Source organism: Vicia villosa, linkage group LG4 (assembly GCF_029867415.1).
Source record: "Vicia villosa cultivar HV-30 ecotype Madison, WI linkage group LG4, Vvil1.0, whole genome shotgun sequence".
Classification (NCBI taxonomy): domain Eukaryota; kingdom Viridiplantae; phylum Streptophyta; class Magnoliopsida; order Fabales; family Fabaceae; genus Vicia; species Vicia villosa.
The window spans coordinates 111,562,135-111,580,945 of record NC_081183.1 but is presented as its reverse complement, the minus strand read 5'-3'; the positions used below and the strand labels follow the sequence as shown (position 1 = coordinate 111,580,945).

The 18,811-nt window shown below is 35.1% G+C and overlaps 1 protein-coding gene across 1 annotated transcript; it reads right to left on the bottom strand.

Moving 5' to 3' along the window:
* Positions 1 to 708: 708 nt before the first annotated feature.
* LOC131597678 (uncharacterized) lies at positions 709 to 1,518 on the bottom strand. Its single transcript, XM_058870358.1, has one exon. The coding sequence runs from the start codon at positions 1,516 to 1,518 to the stop codon at positions 709 to 711; it is 810 nt and encodes a 269-aa protein (XP_058726341.1).
* Positions 1,519 to 18,811: the final 17,293 nt, after the last annotated feature.

The window sequence follows — 18,811 nt, the reverse complement described above, 5'->3', positions numbered from 1 at the left end:
TTTTTCTTATATGTTTAACTTTTTATGTTTATATGTAAAATTTGGTACATAATACATAAGATTAAAATATTATATAATTACTATTATATTAGATAAATATTTAATTCATACATAATAGTGTAAAGAGTTTTTTGTTTTGTGAATTAACTACAAATGTAAAACGATTATATATTTTGGCTTTTTATGATAAGAACTTTTAAAGTTATATGTAAACTATCTCATACTCACATTGCATAGCAAATTAATCTACTAAATAATTATGTTTTTATTTTTTAAAAATATTTATTTATTAGGAGCGAAGATTATCTCAAAAATTATAAAAATTTACTTTTTAAAAAATATTTAATAGTGTAGCATTTTGTTAAAGACGTTATAAATTGTCTATAGAGGTGGAGTAATTTTAGGCAATAATTATTACATGTTGTATAAACAAGTGTTGCCAGCCGATAATATTTGTTGTATAAGAGCGAAGATTATCTCAAAAATTATAAAAATTTAATTTTTAAAAAATATTTAATAGTGTAGCATTTTGTTAAAGACGTTATAAATTGTCTATAGAGGTGGAGTAATTTAAGGCAACAATTATTACATGTTGTATAAACAAGTGTTGCCAGCCGATAATATTTGTTGTATAGGCTATCCATGTTTTTTTTCTAAAGGCAATTGTATTAAAGAAATCGCACTAGGGGTGCAACCCTTACAACAAAATTAAACATCGCTGAAGTAATCAAGCGGAGCCATGTACCAATCAAAGAAACTAGAGGAAGGAGAAAACATACTCTTAGTAGCTAACCAACTCCAAGAGTAAAACATAACATTGTAGTACACTACATCGAAACTGTACTGGCCTTGTTCGAAAATGATAGCATTCCGCATACACCATAGACTCCACGAAGTAGCTATCCAAATAATGTTGAGTCTTCGCCTATCCTTTAACGACTTCACCTTAGTTTGTAAAATTCCGAAATCCATGAAGACCTCCAACGAAATAACGGAAGCAATTCCCACCCACAAAAATTTCCTACTCCACATCGTCTTGGAGACATTGCAAAAAAAGAATAAGTGAGCCAACGATTCCGGTTGACTCCCACACAACACACACATTGGATCGGAAGAGGTAAGGTCGACACCCCTCGATAGAAGAAGATCCTTAACCGGGAGCCTAGCTATAAATAGTCTCCATGCGAAAAATTGAATCTTAGGAGGGATAAAAACCTTCCACATTTCGGACAACAAGCCTATCGTCGCGGGCTGCCAAGCATTATCCTTGTCCCTAGCAAGAGCCTTTGCTATACTGGCCACAGAAAAAAATCCGCTACTTTCCAGCCTCCAGCTGAAAGAATCTAAACCGCTGCTGCTAGAAGAGATTGGGGCAGTATTGCTGCCAGCTGCAGTAGTACCACCAATACCAGCATCAGACGCAATCCTGGCCGCTGCCAGCAAGGATCCCAATTGATCCCATTGTTCCGAGACGATAATGCTAGACGCAATCACAGGGCCATAGTCAGCAGCCCCCATGAACCTCTAATTACGCCAGCATTCCGAAAAACCAGACCAGACCAAGGCTTCTAAAACAGTGCACATTTTGTTGGACGACAAATCAAAGAGATCCGGAAATCTCAAGCTGAAGGATAAGTCACCACACCAAGTGCTGAACCAAAATAAAACATGATTACCATTAAGAGGGCGACTGCGAACCTGGCTCGAGAAGCCTCCTTCACCAGAATCCATTATGACATCATTGAGAAGAACATCTCTCCACCAAGCAGAGTCTTTCGTGTTGCTGGCAGCCACGTAAGGCACCTGAACCTTGAGCTTCGGATCGTTGTATCTCACCTCCAAGAATCTGCTACAAATAGCATTTTCTTCCGTTAGGATTCGCCACTTCCATTTAAGAAGGAGCGCCTTGTTAATTTCACCCACGTCTCTAATTCCCAAACCACCTTTATTTCTCGGTTTGCAAACCGTTTCCCATTTGGCCCAGTGAATGCATCTCCTGTTTACATCCCCGCACCAAAGGAAGTTGCTAAAAAGGCTTCTAAATTCATTTAAGATCTTTGTTGAAGCTTTGAAAAAAGAGAAAGTGAATGTCGGAATCGCATTCAACACCGAGTTAATAAGAGTCAGCCTACCTCCATAAGAGATGTTCCTACCTTTCCACGTGGACAGCCTGTCTTTGACTTTATTAATCACCTTCGCCCAAACTTTCCTACTCTTTGGGTTCGCGCCCACCACAATCCCCAAAAACGTGAAAAGAACCGATCCACGCTAACAACCTAGAAAACACATGGCTGAGTTCATGAACCAATCACCCACATTAACGCCAAAAACATTGCTTTTAGAGAAATTAATCCGCAAGCCCGAAACTATCTCGAAGCCTCTAAGCAAAACTTTCAAGCACCATAAATTGTCTCTAGATGGTTCTCCTAGAATGATGGTGTCGTCCGCGAATTGCAATATGTCAATCCTCTCCACTTCCCCTACTAAGAATGGTTTAAAGTCTCCCGAATTCACCGCTTTCCTAACAAGCAACGTTAGACCTTCCATGGCAAGTACGAAAAGAAACGGGGAAAGGGGATCCCCTTGTCTCAATCCTTTACGAGCCTTGAATTCTTTTGTTGGGCTACCGTTCACTAAAACGGACATATAACTCTCAAAGACACTTTCCTCCATCCACTTACACCAAAGCTCGCCAAAGCCCATGGCTTTCAAGACAAACTTGAGATAATCCCATGAAACTGTTTCATACGCTTTTTCAAAATCAACTTTAAGAAAGAAGCAACTCTTTTTTTTCCTTTTACACCAATCTAGAATTTCATTCACAAGAAGCACCCCATCCATCATGTTCCTACCCGGAACGAAAGCTGTTTTGTTAGGCGACACCAAACTACCGATCACCTTTTTGATTCTACCGGCCAAAACCTTTGCAATAATTTTATAGAGGCTCCCCACTAAGCAAATCGGACGGAATTCATACAAACTTTGCGGGTTTTTAACCTTCGGAATAAGAGCTAGAAAGGATGACTTAATGGACTTCACAAGTTTGCCTTTAGAATGAAGATCCGAAAACATCTTTATAAAATCGTCTTTTAAGAGGAACCAAAAGGACTTGAAAAACTCAACTGTGTATCCGTCCGGTCCCGGACTCTTGTTTCCATCACAGGACCAGACAACATCCTTCACTTCATCTTCAGAAAACTGACTGTCCAACAGCGATCTATCCGAGTCTGACAGCACCTTCCAGCCAGCATCCTCAACAACCGGCCTTCTGTCAAACTTGTCTTCGAAAGAAACTCTAAAGTGATCAAAGATGAAGTCCTTAACCTCTTCTACGTCCTCCAGCCTTCCCCTGTCCGTAGCTAAGGAGCACAAAGCTTTGCTTCCTTTTCTGCTGCGGATTGAATTATGAAAGAACCGGGAGTTGCGATCTTCTTCAGCAAGCCAAGTTTGCCTTGATTTTAACCGGATTGGGCCTTCTTTCTTATTGAGGTTCACACAAAATTCTTTCACCGCTTATTCCCTTTCCGATACGACGTCCTCCAGCGCATTACCTGCAAAATGAACAAAACTCGTTATCTATAAAATGGATCTCCTTGCTGGCTTTGTCTATGGAAAGATCGATCCAACCAAAAACGACTTTATTCCACCAAGACAATCTTCCTTTCAACACTTTTAATCTTTCCACCAAACAAAAGTCTCCTCTGCCTTTCACCTTTATCTTCCTCCACTTTTCTACCACAAAAGCAGTAAAATCTCCGTGCTTCAACAATAAATTATTGAATTTGAACGATTTTGGGCCCCAATCCTTCCTATTGTCTTTTATCCAAATCGGAGCATGATCGGATAAGTCTCTACTCCTGATGATTTGACCTGCCACGTTCCAATCGTCAATGAAGCAAGGAGACAACAAAAATCTGTCGATTCTGCTCATAGATTTGCCATTACTATTGAGCCATGTGTATTTTCCTCCGATAGTTGGAACGTCCACCAACTCCATTTCTTCGATGAATCCCTTGAAACAATCTATCTCATTCATGTAACTTCTGTTAGAAACACCTATTCTTTCATCAACATGGGAAATGGAGTTGAAATCCCCTCCTAAACACCAAGAACCCGATGAGTTGGATTGTTTGAAATCAATGATTTTCTGCCAGGATCTCCTTCTCACCGAGATATCGCAAGAGGCGTAAATATTAATTAGGTAGATCGTCTTTCCATTCAGCTCCACACACAAGCCCAGGAAACCTTCTCCTCTAAAACTGAAACGCAGGGAAAAAAATCCTTCTTCCACATGATCAGAATACCGCCCGACGCGCCGCTAGCGTCTAAACAAGACCATTCTACCTCATCGCTGCCCCACATCTCCTTGACAGTCCCCGAATTGATCCCACTCAGTTTTGTTTCCTGGATTAAATACACATCAACATTGTCTTTTTGTATCAAGAATCCTATCCTTTTCCTTTTGACCCTGCTGCCGCCTCCTCTGATGTTATAAGACAACAATATCATGGGCACCTATTTCCTGCCCCCTTATTGACAACAAAACCTTTGGACTTTCTATCCTCCATAGCTTCCAAGAAGTATACCGGATCAAATTCCTTTGAATTGTTTACTATCCCCAGTTTATTCATAGAGCTCCAAAGCCCTCTCGACATGTTCCCTATCTCTCCTTTAGACAGTCTCAAATTGCAATTTCTAACATCCGAACTTTCTAATGATTCACACGAAACCTGAATACCACCAGAAAGTAAACCTTGTTTATGCACTGAAGAATTCGCACCTGGATTTTGGGGGGGAGGTTCATGGTAAAGAAGAAGACAGTTGCCCACCGGATACACAAAATCCTCCACCGTTGAGCCCAATTGTAACACTTCCCTCATCTTTTTGCGCACCCTCTTGGAGTTTTTCAACCTGTTGCACTGTTCATCAAAGATTCCTGCACCGCTGCTAAGTTTCTCCTTTCTTTCTGCAAGACCAGAACTCCCCGTTTGAACAGGTGAAGGCGAAGCGTGGGCCTCGTCGACTCGATAAGAGGAACCCCTAACTCCAACCGGCCCAGCACAAAAAAAAGGCCCACTAAGATTGAGTCCACCTTCGGAAGCTTTTGTTTTATTCTGAAGAGAGTTAATAAAAATGCCCCCTGGCCCCTCCACTTTTGCCACCTCATCATTAAAAATCAGAGACGTAGCACACCCAAGATGGCAGTCTACTACTCCAAAAGAGTTAGACGAAATTGAGTCTGATTGACTGGGGCCTATGTTACTCGGTACAGATTTGTCCAAAAGAGTGCAACTGCATTTAATGACTGAGTTTCCCTCCAACTTCTGGACAATGTTAGCAAGATGCGTGTCGTCAAAGCCGCCGACAGACTTGGACAAGACATCTTCTCCTTCACATCCACCGTCAAGCTCTGCATGGGGTTTTGTGCTACCCGTTGACCTTCCTAAGTTGTAACCCTCCACACTCCGTCTGTTGTGCTCCGGCGAAAGCGAGCGATCATCGTAATCGAACTCAGTGCTGCCACCCCCGAAGGATTGAGCATCAAGTTCCTGCCTCAGAAAAGGTTCTTCTATAATCATCAAACTGATCCAACTTCCGTCCACACATGCATTCACCTTGCTTCTGATAGAGTCCATTGATTTGGTGAAAATCATAAACGAGAGAACATCTAATCTCTCAGGGGGCCGACCAAGGAAATCAAAGTTTGAAATGGTTCCAACATCAGATAGGAGGGATGTTAAGAAACTCGCATTTCTCACATGGCAAGGGATGCCGTACACCGATATCCAAGCAGCCCTAAAGCATTCCACGTCTGATGGTTGCCATTTTCTCACTTCCGAGAACCACAACTCCTTCCAATCACCGCCTTCCTTGAACAATAGTTCTATATCACCTTCTGACGTCTCTTCTAGCAAGCAAATGTTGGGCCCTAATGGGGTTGCATGAATGGTGAAGATACCTTCCTCCGCTAAACTTTTACCTACACCGAATGCTAACCCATGAAACTTCGTGATGCCAACAAAAGCCTTCTCGAACTTCTTCAAATCTTCCTCCGACGACTTGAAAAAGAACGCCTTATTCGCCTCCTTATCCTTAAGAGAACCTTCCTTCCGAGAACCACTAGCGGCTTCAGCGTAGCTGTTCCATTTAGCTGAATCTTTATGGACTTTTGGAACAACCTCCTTCGCCTTCGTCTCAACACCCGCGTTACCCCCAAACTTGTAACCAGACTGCGGTAACGCTTTCCTCTTAAACTTTGACAGATTGGCATTGATCTTCACTCCGTCAAGCCACAAGTTGTTCAGTCTAACCTCCAAGCCACGTTCATCGGCCACGTTCACGAACCTAACGAAGCCGTACCTCTGTCCCCTCCAGTCTCTTTTCTGAGGAATGACAACTTCGTCTAACAAGCCTAAATCCTTGAACTCAAAAAACAAATCCCTTGCCCTCCACCCTTCTCCAAAATCAGTGAAGAAGAAAGAAGACCTAGCACCATCCCCTACGCCGCCTCCGCTTCTCCAGATATCCCATTTGGAAGAAAACTTGGGTTGAAAGGTGTTTCTCCTCTTTCCAGCAACCTTACGCCAGCCACCCTCGTTTTGAGCCATGAAGAACAGATGAACAAAAGTAAACCTCAAGCCCTAACACCATTTCTCTCTCTAACTTTCTCTCTCATTTATGCTAGAACAGTAGAACATGATTAAAATTAGGCTATCCATGTTAATTCATTGTTTATCCATTTCAATTCTTTATTTTACGGTTACATAAATTAACTTCTCCACTTCTATTTTTTTATAGGATTTAATTCATATATTAGATCTAAAGTTTACACAAATAAACTATTTTGTAAGATAGAAGCAATTTTTTAATTTGGTTGATTTTTTATTTGTCTCAATTATCTCCAAAAAATGCTATCTATATAATCACTCATGTATCTCGCGTTTTACTTTTCATACTCGTTTCGCCATAAGATTTCTTTTAATATTTTTATTTAATAAAATACTTCTCGAATTATAATTATGTGAATCCAAGTTTATTAATGATTATTGACAAAGTTACTTGCATTGTAGAGTGTTCTTTTTCCTTAAAGGTATATCATATACAATTAGTTGGAGCTACAGCAGTGTTAATTACTGACAATAATGATGGGCAACTAATAAATATAGGTTCACCTTAAGAAAGTGGTGATGCCAACAGACACATAGAAAATATTTTAATTCTATGGGTTGTAATTGAACCATCCTTTGGCAATTCGTTGAAGATTTCTCTAAATAAGAAAGAGATAGTGTTGCTAAGGATTGAACAATCAACACAAATTAATACAAATCCATATATGTACCCACCATTCAATCTATTTTCTATCTCTCCGTCCAGAGATAGTTTCATATGAACGACCATCCAAATGAAGATATTTCCTCATCCGTCAAACCCAAAAATTCCACACCCGACAAACCAAAAAACACCATGCAATATACATACACCATAGATGGCTGATAGTTTTTGCTATCGTGGTTGTAGTGCTTGCAATTAAGATAACAGGTTTAATAGTTACAATAGTTTTTCGCTTAAGTATTTACCAGACTAGCACCTGTAATGGCCATAGATTTGTCGACGGTGACAATGGACATTAATGTTTATACTACTACAAAAAACACATTTCGTAACAATTTCTTACTATAATCACTTATCCAACCAAAGTAATATATTTCTACTTGTGGGTGCGCGCACCATATGAAAATTTTAGAATTTCAAATTATGGAGGCTATATTATTTGATCACTTGTTTTACCTTAACACTCTCATGGTTGTCAAATCTTTGAAGGTGATAAGCCTTTCAGGTTAAGGTCATATCTTCCAATAATTGTTCTTCTTGATCGTGGAGGTATTGTTTTTTTCTTCTTCTTATAAAGTTTAATTTTTTATGTTTATCATGTAAAATTTTGTACTCAATACATAAGATTAAAATCTATATTATTACTAGTAAATTAAATAAATATTTAATTCATACATACTATTATAAATAATATTTGCTCTATAAATCAATTACAAAAGTTAAATCATTATATACTTTTAACTTTTATGATAAGAACTTTTAAAGTAATATATAAACTACAGTGATGTTGCATACTTACAATTGCATATTAAGAGTGTATTGACAGATCAAAGAGGTTTGCAGCAAATGTGTGACATACTTAGAAGGAAAAAACGAACAGGATTGATTTGTGTGTAATAACATATAGGTGATCTCATTTATACATGTGAGATGAGGTTGAAAAAGAGAACGAAGTTTAATTAGCTAGCGGTGGAGGTGGCTAAGAAGTGAGAGCTGAAACAACCAAAAGCATTGCCAATATTATGTAAAAATGATTTTCTGCCATGGCTGGAAACTGAGAAAAGTGAAAAGAGATAGTGATGAATAGTAAGTGTTAGGAGTGATAGTCACATCCGCTCTCCAAGCATTTTTCCCGCTGGAGATGATTGTGTTAAATAAACACAAGCTAATACTTCAATAAATATGGCCAAAACTACTACTCCTACCACTACCGCCACAACAATCACCCATGCTGACGTAGACCTTTGAGTGCTCCAGTTGGGGTTGTTAGACACCAGGAAAGCATCTTGCAGCGACGCTGAATCAAAAGGATCTAATGAAGTAAAGTAAAACACATTTTCATAAATATATGTTATAAGTTTTTTGAAGTTTGAGTTTAATAAAACGAAATAAGAAGAAAAATAAGTTTAACTACCTGTCGGTGACGGTGGAGATGGGTGAGAAGCGAGATCTGAAACAATCAAAAGCATTGCCAATATTATGGAAAAATGATTTGCTGCCATGGATGGAAACTGAGAAAAATGAAAAGAGATAGTGATGGAATGAATTAGGAGTGATAGATGAAGAGATAGAGAAGTGAGTGATTCAAAAATTTCATGAGTAAGTTTTATTCGAAGAAATATTTGTAACCAATCTGAAGGACTATGTGTTGAATACCACCACAGGTGAGATGAGGTTAAAAGATATAAATTAGTGTTAAATTTTGAAAGAGAATAATACTAATTTTGCAAATAATTTGGCAAAGAGGTTAAAAGAGAGAATAATGCTAAATTTGCATGCGGTTTGGATTCAAATATCCAAATGTGTGTCAACAAAAATTCCACACTCGACAAACCCAAAAAACACCATGAAATATACATTCTCCATAGATGGCGGATAGTTTTTGCTATCGTGGTTGTAGTGCTTGCAATTAAGATAATAGGTTTAATAGTTACAATAGTTTTCCGCTTAAGTATTTACCAAGACTAGCAGCACCTGTAATGGCTATAGATTTGTCGACGGTGATAATGGACATTAATGTTTACACTACTACAAAAAGCACATTTCGTAACAATTTCTTACTATAACCACTTATCCAACCAAAGTAATATATTTCTACGTGTTCGTGCGCGCACCATATGAAAATTTTAGAATTTTAAATTATGGCTTGTTTTACCTTACACTCTCATGGTTGTCAAGTCAAGTCTTTGAAGGTGATAAACCTTTCAAGTTAAGGTCATATCTTCTAATAATTGTTCTTGATTGTGGAGGTATTGCTTTTTTCTTCTTATCAAATTTAATTTTTTATGTTTATCATGTAAATTTTTGTACTCAATACAGAAGATTAAAATTTATATTATTACTACTAAATTAAATAAATATTAAATTCATACATACTATTATAAATAATATTTTCTCTATAAATCAAATTTAAGTACGTTATTTTTATTAATTATTAAGTTAAATATTAATATTCATTTTATTTTTCAGACTTTCTTTTGCCTTGTTCAAATTATCATTTTCTCAATTCGGTTAATGTCGCTATTTTGTGTGTATCTTCATCACCGTAACTCCGATTTGTGCAAAATTATTGCTAAACGATCAGGTGAACATAAGTAATATTTTCATCAAGTTTGAATTATGTTTTGGAGGCTATTTTTTTCGTTTACCTACTTTTGAAATTGGTAATTTTATACTATTTTAATATCGTATTTTTAAATTATTATTCATAAATGATCGAAAATGAAACAATTGGAGAATCAGGAGTCAAGAGAGCAAAAAAATTGTATATGGACTCAAAGCAATATGTGAAATCACAATAAAGATAGGATCTTGCTCAGCGTAATCTTTTAATGTGGATGGGTAAACGTCTAAGGTAAGGGGACTTTCCCATACTGATTAGAATGAAAATAATAGTTAGATATTATAGAAAAAAAATGATATAATGCATAATTATTTTAAGGAGAAAATTTAATTGAAATATATTTATTCGATAATATAAATACCAATTTTACATATAGTATTTTGGGTATGATTATGTGATATGGATGAATCTTTGTTTTGTTTGTGATTGTTATTATTATATGTGGTTGTGATGTGAATCAGTTAATTTTGGAGATGGGTGATCATGTGAAATAAATTTTAAGATGATATTTTGGATGATGTGATACTATATGATTGTATGATTTCCTAAGTGGCGGGATTTTCTTAAGTGGTCGGATTTACATTTGCACCATCATTTCATGACATATGCATTATTTTCTTTTGTGATGGGTTGCCTTTATGGCGATTTGCCTCAGTGGTGGACTATTTCCCCCATTAATATGGGATGAATTCTGTGTGGTGATTTTGTGGCGGGTTGATTATATCTAGATCATGTAGTTCTAATAGCATGCATGTTCATACCTAAAGATAATTGTAAAATAATGATTTTTGCGAATTTAATTTATCTTAAGCTATTATGTTTTATATGATTTGTTTTATAATATTGTATTGTATGTTTTGTTTTATTTGATATGGATGATGGAAAGTTAACTTTTTACAACCAATATTTTAGGTACCAATGAATTTGATTTGAAGATGTGAAGTGAGAATGATGTGATGTTTCACGTGATTGCAGGAAGAAAATTGAGTTTTATAAATCTCATTTGTTTTAATTTAAATTACATATCTTTTCAAACTTGTAATTATAATTTTATATCAAAAATGAATTGTAGTATTTTTTAAAGTAAATATAGTTTTTTAACTAATGTTTTGGATTAAAATCCAGGGTGTTTCATTTCCTAATTAAATAACTACAATATCATCACAAAAATACCATGGCAAATCTGAAGCTAAACATTTTACACATTTACAATCAAATCTAATTAGGTGTTAGCTAAGATTTTCGATATCCTCAAATCTTAGCATACCAAGAAAGAGATTGAAGAAACACTTAGTGGAACTTGGATAGTTCTGGAGGTGTTTTTTGACAGGCGTGTTAGAGACATTTCGACATGAAAATTTCAAAAAGGAAAACATTGATGTCCCTGTGTCTGGAGTAGTGCTTGGGACTTAGTAGTTTTAGAATAACAAAAGGAACAATTTGACAAGGACGGTTGAGACCTTCAGAAAGGTAAATAACTGTTTTTTATTTTTATTTGCATTAGAAAACACACGTGGAAAAATAAGTGAATGTGAAATACATGCTTAAATGACATGTTGATTCCTTAGGAGTAGAACATTACAAACTATTAGTTTTACATTTTTTATAAATAGGAGTTATAGTGTTAGGATTTGAGGTGTATAATTTACTACAAAAACTCACTATAATCGAAGTACCCAAGCGACGCAAGAAATGAGTTAATTTGAGTGCAATGTATGTATTCGAACACCAATTTCATTCAATGCAAAGTCTTATACTTTAAATTTACCTTCCCTACATTTCATTTTTCATTTATTTTGAGTCGTAACAATTTCGACCATAGTCAAAGTCCTTTACATTTCCAGCAAGTTTACTTTTATTTCTCTTATCTTAGTACCAAGATTTCGCCCATGTCGAAATCCTTTACTTTTCGCACAAAATTAGAAAAATTTATGCAATATGTTCTAGGATTCACTAGTCGATCCTACAAGTAAACTTTTAAAAGAGACTAACGGTTGTTTAAATTTTTAGAGTTCTGAAATAAATGTGAATGAAAATAAAAATTAAAAAATATAATAATATTTTGTATGTTAATACAAAGATGGAAAAATGTTTAATATTCAACCAAAATATTTGTATTTTATATAACTTCAAGTATTGTAGAATATCAATAATGTAAAGTGTTATTCCATGGCACACTATAAATAAGTCACCAACAACACATCTAGTATTCTCTTCTATTTGATTGTATAACAAATATAACATCTAGTCCTGACATGATTTGAAGTCCTTGATATAATTTCTTGTGTCATGATATATTATTTAACTAGATGTGTTTGATTTAACATTCTCTACACGCATTACTAGTTGAACATTTGAATCCAACCGACGTGCAAATTTGGCATTATTTTCTCTCTTTTAACTTCTTGCAAAATTAGTATTATTCTCTTTGCAAATTTAGCTCTAATTTCTCTCTTTTAACCTCATCTCACATGTGGTATTCAACACATAGTTGTTCAGATTGGTTACAAATATTCCTCGCGATAAAATTTACATAGGAAATTTTAGTATCACTCACCTTACTCTCTTCATCTATCATTCCTAATTCATTTCATCACTATCTCTTTTCACTTTTATCTTTTTCCATCCATGGAAGCAAATCGTTTTTCCATAATATTTGCAGTTCTTTTGGTTGTTTCATCTCTCGCTTCTCACCCACCTCCATTGACAGGTAATTAAACTTCGTTGTCTTCTTCTTTCGTGTTATTAAACTCAAGTTTCAAAAAATTTATAACATATATTTATGAAAATGTGTGAAATTCTGGAAATTACAAAACATGTTAACACAACCATCTCTACATCACGTAATGTCAAGACAGATGTTACAACATCTGGAAACAAACCATACATATCAGACCGAAATTGATACTGAATTAAAAATTGCATAATGATAAATAACACAGAGCATTGTTAACCTAATTCGGTGCAACATCACCTACTCTGGGGGCTACCAAGCCATGAAGTAAATCCACTATGACAGTATTAATTCAAAGCCTAAACAACCCCAGTTTACAAGTTCTCACTTAATCACTATCTGGTGCAACATCCACCTAGAAATCAACATATAAATATGAGAAATCACCATCTCACTTCCTAAATCACCTCAATGATATCTAACAGTCTCAACCCCGGTGATTGTATATATCAAGAACAACCCAATTTAAAAGAATACACTTCAAATACAAACCTCATACTCTTTTGCTTCAAAGCTCCAAGAGTGAGAGCAATAACTTGACAAATTGTCAAGTAACATTCAGTCAACCACATAGTATCAAAAGATACATGGGTGACTTACAAACTACACAAAAGACTCAAACCTACAACTCAATACCTCCCCTAGTTTTACAATTGTGAAAGTTCTCATTACATTAGGTTAGGTCTTCTCTTTAAATAAACCTCTACATTCCATGGGGTTCGAAATTTGCATCCAGATATTTCTTGATCCACAAGATGCACCAATTATGCAGATAAATCTCCTTAAATCTTTGAACAAAAATATCAAGTTTCCTAAATTGTCTCATCATCAAATTTTGACAACTTGTATATAGTTAGAGATATAAACTTGTTCCAAATTAAATCTTCTTGACCTGCGTAAATTACTGAGATATATCCAAAAGAAATATCACAGAATCAAATCAAATCTGTCAAGATTGAAAAAAACTTATACATGTTCTGGTACAAAATAACACAACATCTGTCATAACATTCTTCTTTAATGAACCTGAACAGCGTGTTAGAATATCTTCCATAACATCTTTATTGTAAACCATGTTTTAGTAAAATTTTGCCAAAGCTAAAATTATGGTACTAACAATCTCACCCTTTGGTAAGTTTTAGGTAAAACAACCAAAGATCAACTAATCTGGAGAGAGGAATAAAACCACAAGGCAGGGGAATAAAACCACTGACCAAACTGCAAAAAAATTGTATCAAAGATACAGCAGTTACACAAAGTCTTCTTCAAAGCTCTCCAGAAGTCAGATGTTCAGACATTAGGTTTGATATCACGTTAGAACAACTTTTTGGAGCTTGTACAATTAGACAGATCCATTACTCCCACTGTTATACAGAACCAGTACTCCCCCTTAAAGGTAGAACCAAAAAATGAACTACCCAAGTTCACACATCATAGGCATATACAACAAAAGATAATAAAAGTCTCACATCAGGTAAGATGTCAGAGTATTAGGTAAGATATCATGCACACACTTATCCAGTTTTCAGTAGCAGCAGCAACACAACATAACTCATAATACAACACACATCTACGCTCATAACTCTGGACACAAGACACAACTCAGGATGTTAGAACATCCAACATGACATCCTGCAAACACAACCACAACAGAAGTGGCAGCAGAAGCAGAAATAAACTCAGACTCAAAACTCACATGGCAGACAGTCATGCTCCCCTTAAATTTTTGCATACGTCAAGCAATAATACTAGATGCAATGACATTTTTCTCCCCCTTTTTAGCTAAAAATTGAGTAGAAAGAAACCGACACATAAGAGATTAAAAGAATCAAAAGAAGCAAGAATTTATTCAAGATAAAAACAAAGAATCAAAATTGGGTCAATAGCTAGATGCAAGACTAATAGCACCAAACTGACTCAAAAGGAATAGTACTCACCCAACCAGGACTGACAAAAACAAAAGAAATGAAAAACAAAAAAAAGCTACTTGACCCAAAGAGGCAAAAACAGACAAGAAAAAAAGAAAGAAACAAAAACTTTTTTTATTTTTTTGTAAACATATAGCATATAACAACTATCCAAAATCACCCTCCTGAGTCATTGAACTTGACCCAGTCTTCATTAGCATCTGAGTCATGTAGATGAACCTGATTATTCTTAATCAATTTCATCGTTGTATCAAATGTTTTCCTTTTCCTATATGATCCAGTAGATGTACAACATTTGTTGAAATGTTGAACCCGGCCTTCTTTGGATCATTGCCCTTATCCTTCTTGGATTCTAGCAGATGAGCCTTCTTAGCACCAGTATCTTTGGAAGACTTACTCATTGTCGAAATAAGTAAAGTTACCTAGATTATATTGAAACCGTGCTTGTAACGACAATCCAGTCAATGAGAGCAGTTTTGGAAGAAGATAAAATCATTCTTAGTAACAATACATCACTCACCATAGGAAAGAGACACGTTTCTTATCAGTTTTCCTCTATTTATAAGCTTTGATTGTTGGAAAATGTTATAACATTTAAAATGACATTCTCCATGCCATTCAAAATGCTTTATAATAGATTGTACATATCACAAGATGAAGGCATATAGTTGGCAAACCGACCAAATAGTTACTACTATAATTATTTAGCATTGAAATTCTAAAATTACCCCTCATATTATCAATCTAACTTGCACCTCAAGTTATGATGAAAATACTTCATGTAGCATCTCAGGCATACCAATCTTATGAGTGTCAATATTTTCTTGTAGCAAGACTTCTGACACAAAGGTGACTTAAACCAAAGACTTGTTTATGTAAACAGAGTTAAATCCTTGAGTACCTTGATTGTAGCAGCTTGTCACACAAAAGTTTCATGACATTCAGTTTGACATTGTACATTTTTAATAATCAACCCAATAGAAACTACATCTTCCTTTAGAAATGTAGTTATCTTTAAAGATAGACCAAGATAACATAAATTCTTATCCAAGAGACAAGATTGTTTCTCAACCAGAACATCCTCCTTTCACACAATCTTCATAATACTTGACCAAAGGCTTTTACTTCAATATTCACCATCATTAGTTATTTCATCTCTGAAACTACTGATGATTCCAGACTAAAGTAAACTCCAAATAATGAACTCCCTTTTTGACAAGATTTTGTTTACTTGAGAGCTTTATTACTTAGTGCCTGCTAGTCTTTTCATAATTTCTGGAGTAACCACTTACTGAGATGATGTTTCAACATCTAGATGAAGATTACTAAAGGTACTTCTCTTAGTAGAATCACTCAGAAGCATACCTTATTCTCTTTCAAGGAGAAGATAAGAACCTTTGAAGACTTTTCAAATAATAAATTTTCTTATGTTGTAGACCACAAAAGAAAAAGGAATATGCATGTTTCTATCCACCAAGATACTCATCTTGCATTAGACTAGTCAAATCCATAGAATAGATTCTACAGCTTTTGTAATTGTCTGATGTTGCACCTTCTGGTGTGACATCTTGACTTCATCTTCATTGAACACCAAGTAAGAGAATAAGCAATTAAGTACTTATGGAGTCCAAAGATAGAAATTGTTTTCAAATCCTCATAAGAACTCCATACATCTCATTAGAGACAAAAACATTCTTTCTTGATGATATATACTTTTAGACCTTGATCACATAACTGACTTGTGTCTATCACAATAGTTATCAGTCCTTTAGTAAGAAGATCATTACAAAAGTTTAGATACTCCCTCTGTAATCTTCAGCTATCCAATGCCCCTAATTTCTCTTTTAGTATCACCAACAAGAGTAACAGTCGATAGAATGAAACTAAACTAACCACCAGTAACACTTTTACTGCAGTCAAGTGTCTGGAGCTGTCGGAGTCAAAATAGTAATTGTCTTAGTTGAAAATATAAGATAGGTATGAGAAATTAGGCAATTATTACTTCCCTGAGTTTTAACCAGTGCTTGGTTAACCAATACTAATTTTGACCTTATAGAAGTCAAGGAAAAACAAACAAAATAACCTGTTAAGATTAACTTATCATAGAAGAAATATCTCCAATGCAAGTATATGCTTATAGCTTAAGTAACTTGATGTCTAGCACAATATTAACACATTTAGACTGACATCCTTGACTCAGCTTGATTCTTTTATGAAAACTGCATTTTATCACTTGAGTTTTCTCTTTTCTAATAATAGCTTGAAAACTCAATCCTTTTTAGGCTTCTAAACACCTTCCTTTTTAAGGAATTTCCACCAACTTATCTCAGCTATCCTCAAAGGCTTGATCATCATATAGAATCACCTTAATATGCAAGTAATAGATGGTAAACAACCTTCCTTATCTTAAGACATAAGATGAGAAATAGTCACCTCCTATTCCCTTCATGGTTGACAACCCCTTTTGTTCTTGAAGCACATATATTTTGAATAAACAGACAGCTCATCATGAGATAATTCTTCAATGCATAAGACTACAGTAGAAATCCATCTTTTAGTCAAACCAGTAATATCCTTGGCAGATATAAAATGAGGAACATATCCTTGATTTAAGCTAAGAAACAGAAAAATCGTATAGTAGCTCTTGAGATAGGTAGGGCATTATGCTCCACAAAGAATCCAAGTTCTTCAGTCATATTATTGAATATTTGACATTAATTGGATTTACCTCCAGCTTTATCTTGAGCATCATAGACTTATCAATGTCAGAACATATGTTTTGGACATTTGTATAGACATTCAGTTCATTTTCCTCAAACACTAATTAGATTGCCTTCCAAGGAACATAATAGCAATAAGAAGCCTTTCATTATATACTAGAGCACAAGCTCCTATAGATTTTCTTCAATAGCTCGTCACATTCATGTCAAGCGTCTTGATTATAGAATTTGTCTTAAATAGAGGATTTAAGATAAAATGGGAACATATTAAAGGAAAAGATAATAAACTACCAGTGTTATTATCTAGAAACTTGTTACATAATTAACAATTGTGCCTGGATTTTTTAAGAAAAATACTGGAAATGCAGACATTACAAATGGCAGGAAAATTCGTTGACTTTGATGTAACCAAATTAAAGACATTTCCTGAAAAGGAACAATTCAAAACATCTTTGAGAAATAAGCTCAAAGATGAAGAAACATGTCTTTTAAACAACATTTGGAACCTATCCACCACCTCTCAAGTTAACACCTAGAAAGTAGCAGTAATAAATGCATTAGCATCTTATTTTACTACTGGAAGACATTTTAGCAAAAAACCATTTGTTTGCTATACATTATTCACTCGTCCAAAAGCTGGAGTTTATTTAGATTGGGATAAATGGCCCAATTGATTGAAGAAATTAAATTATTTCTAAGATATGGTCAACCCTTGTATAAAGGATTCTATGATATACAAGAGGCCATATACACGGTAATTAAGACTTGTGGAAATGATATTATCATATTACCACGAGTTCTTAAATACCAAAATTATTTAAAACACTTGGAAACATTTGGTGACCAAGAATTTTTAAATGAAATTCAAAACATTGTTCCTAAAGGCAAAGGAAAAGAAGTTTCCTTAAGACCACAAGTTCCACTGAAAGAACAAAAAATTTTCAGTGAAACATTAAGTTCTACAAAAAACCCAAAAATCACCACAAGTTTGGTGAATTTAAGAAAATCATCAATTCAGACACCTCCCAAGACTTCTGTAGAAGAAATGGGAATAAAAACATTTAATTTGTTACAAGAAGCCTTGGGCCAAATTTGTAACAACCAAATTATTCACAACGGAATCTCCACTGAATGGGATTTTGTTTACAATGATTATAAACAATGCCAAAATATGTTTGAAGACTGCCCTGAAAATCAAGAGGGTGAATGTTATTGTCAACTGGATTCTGCCATTAGGAAAGCAAGAATCTCTTTTCCAACTTTTAAAACCTTCAAATTCAGAGATTATCCTATATCATTAACTAATTTGCTTAAACATGAACTGATAAGTGTAATTAATGTCCCACCATTATATGATTTTAATCCATATTTACCAGCATTCCTAGTAGACACATTAGAAACCATAACTCTAGAATTTCCACAAAATGTGAAATTGGAAATAACATCGTTATATCCAGATTTTCACAATAACTGT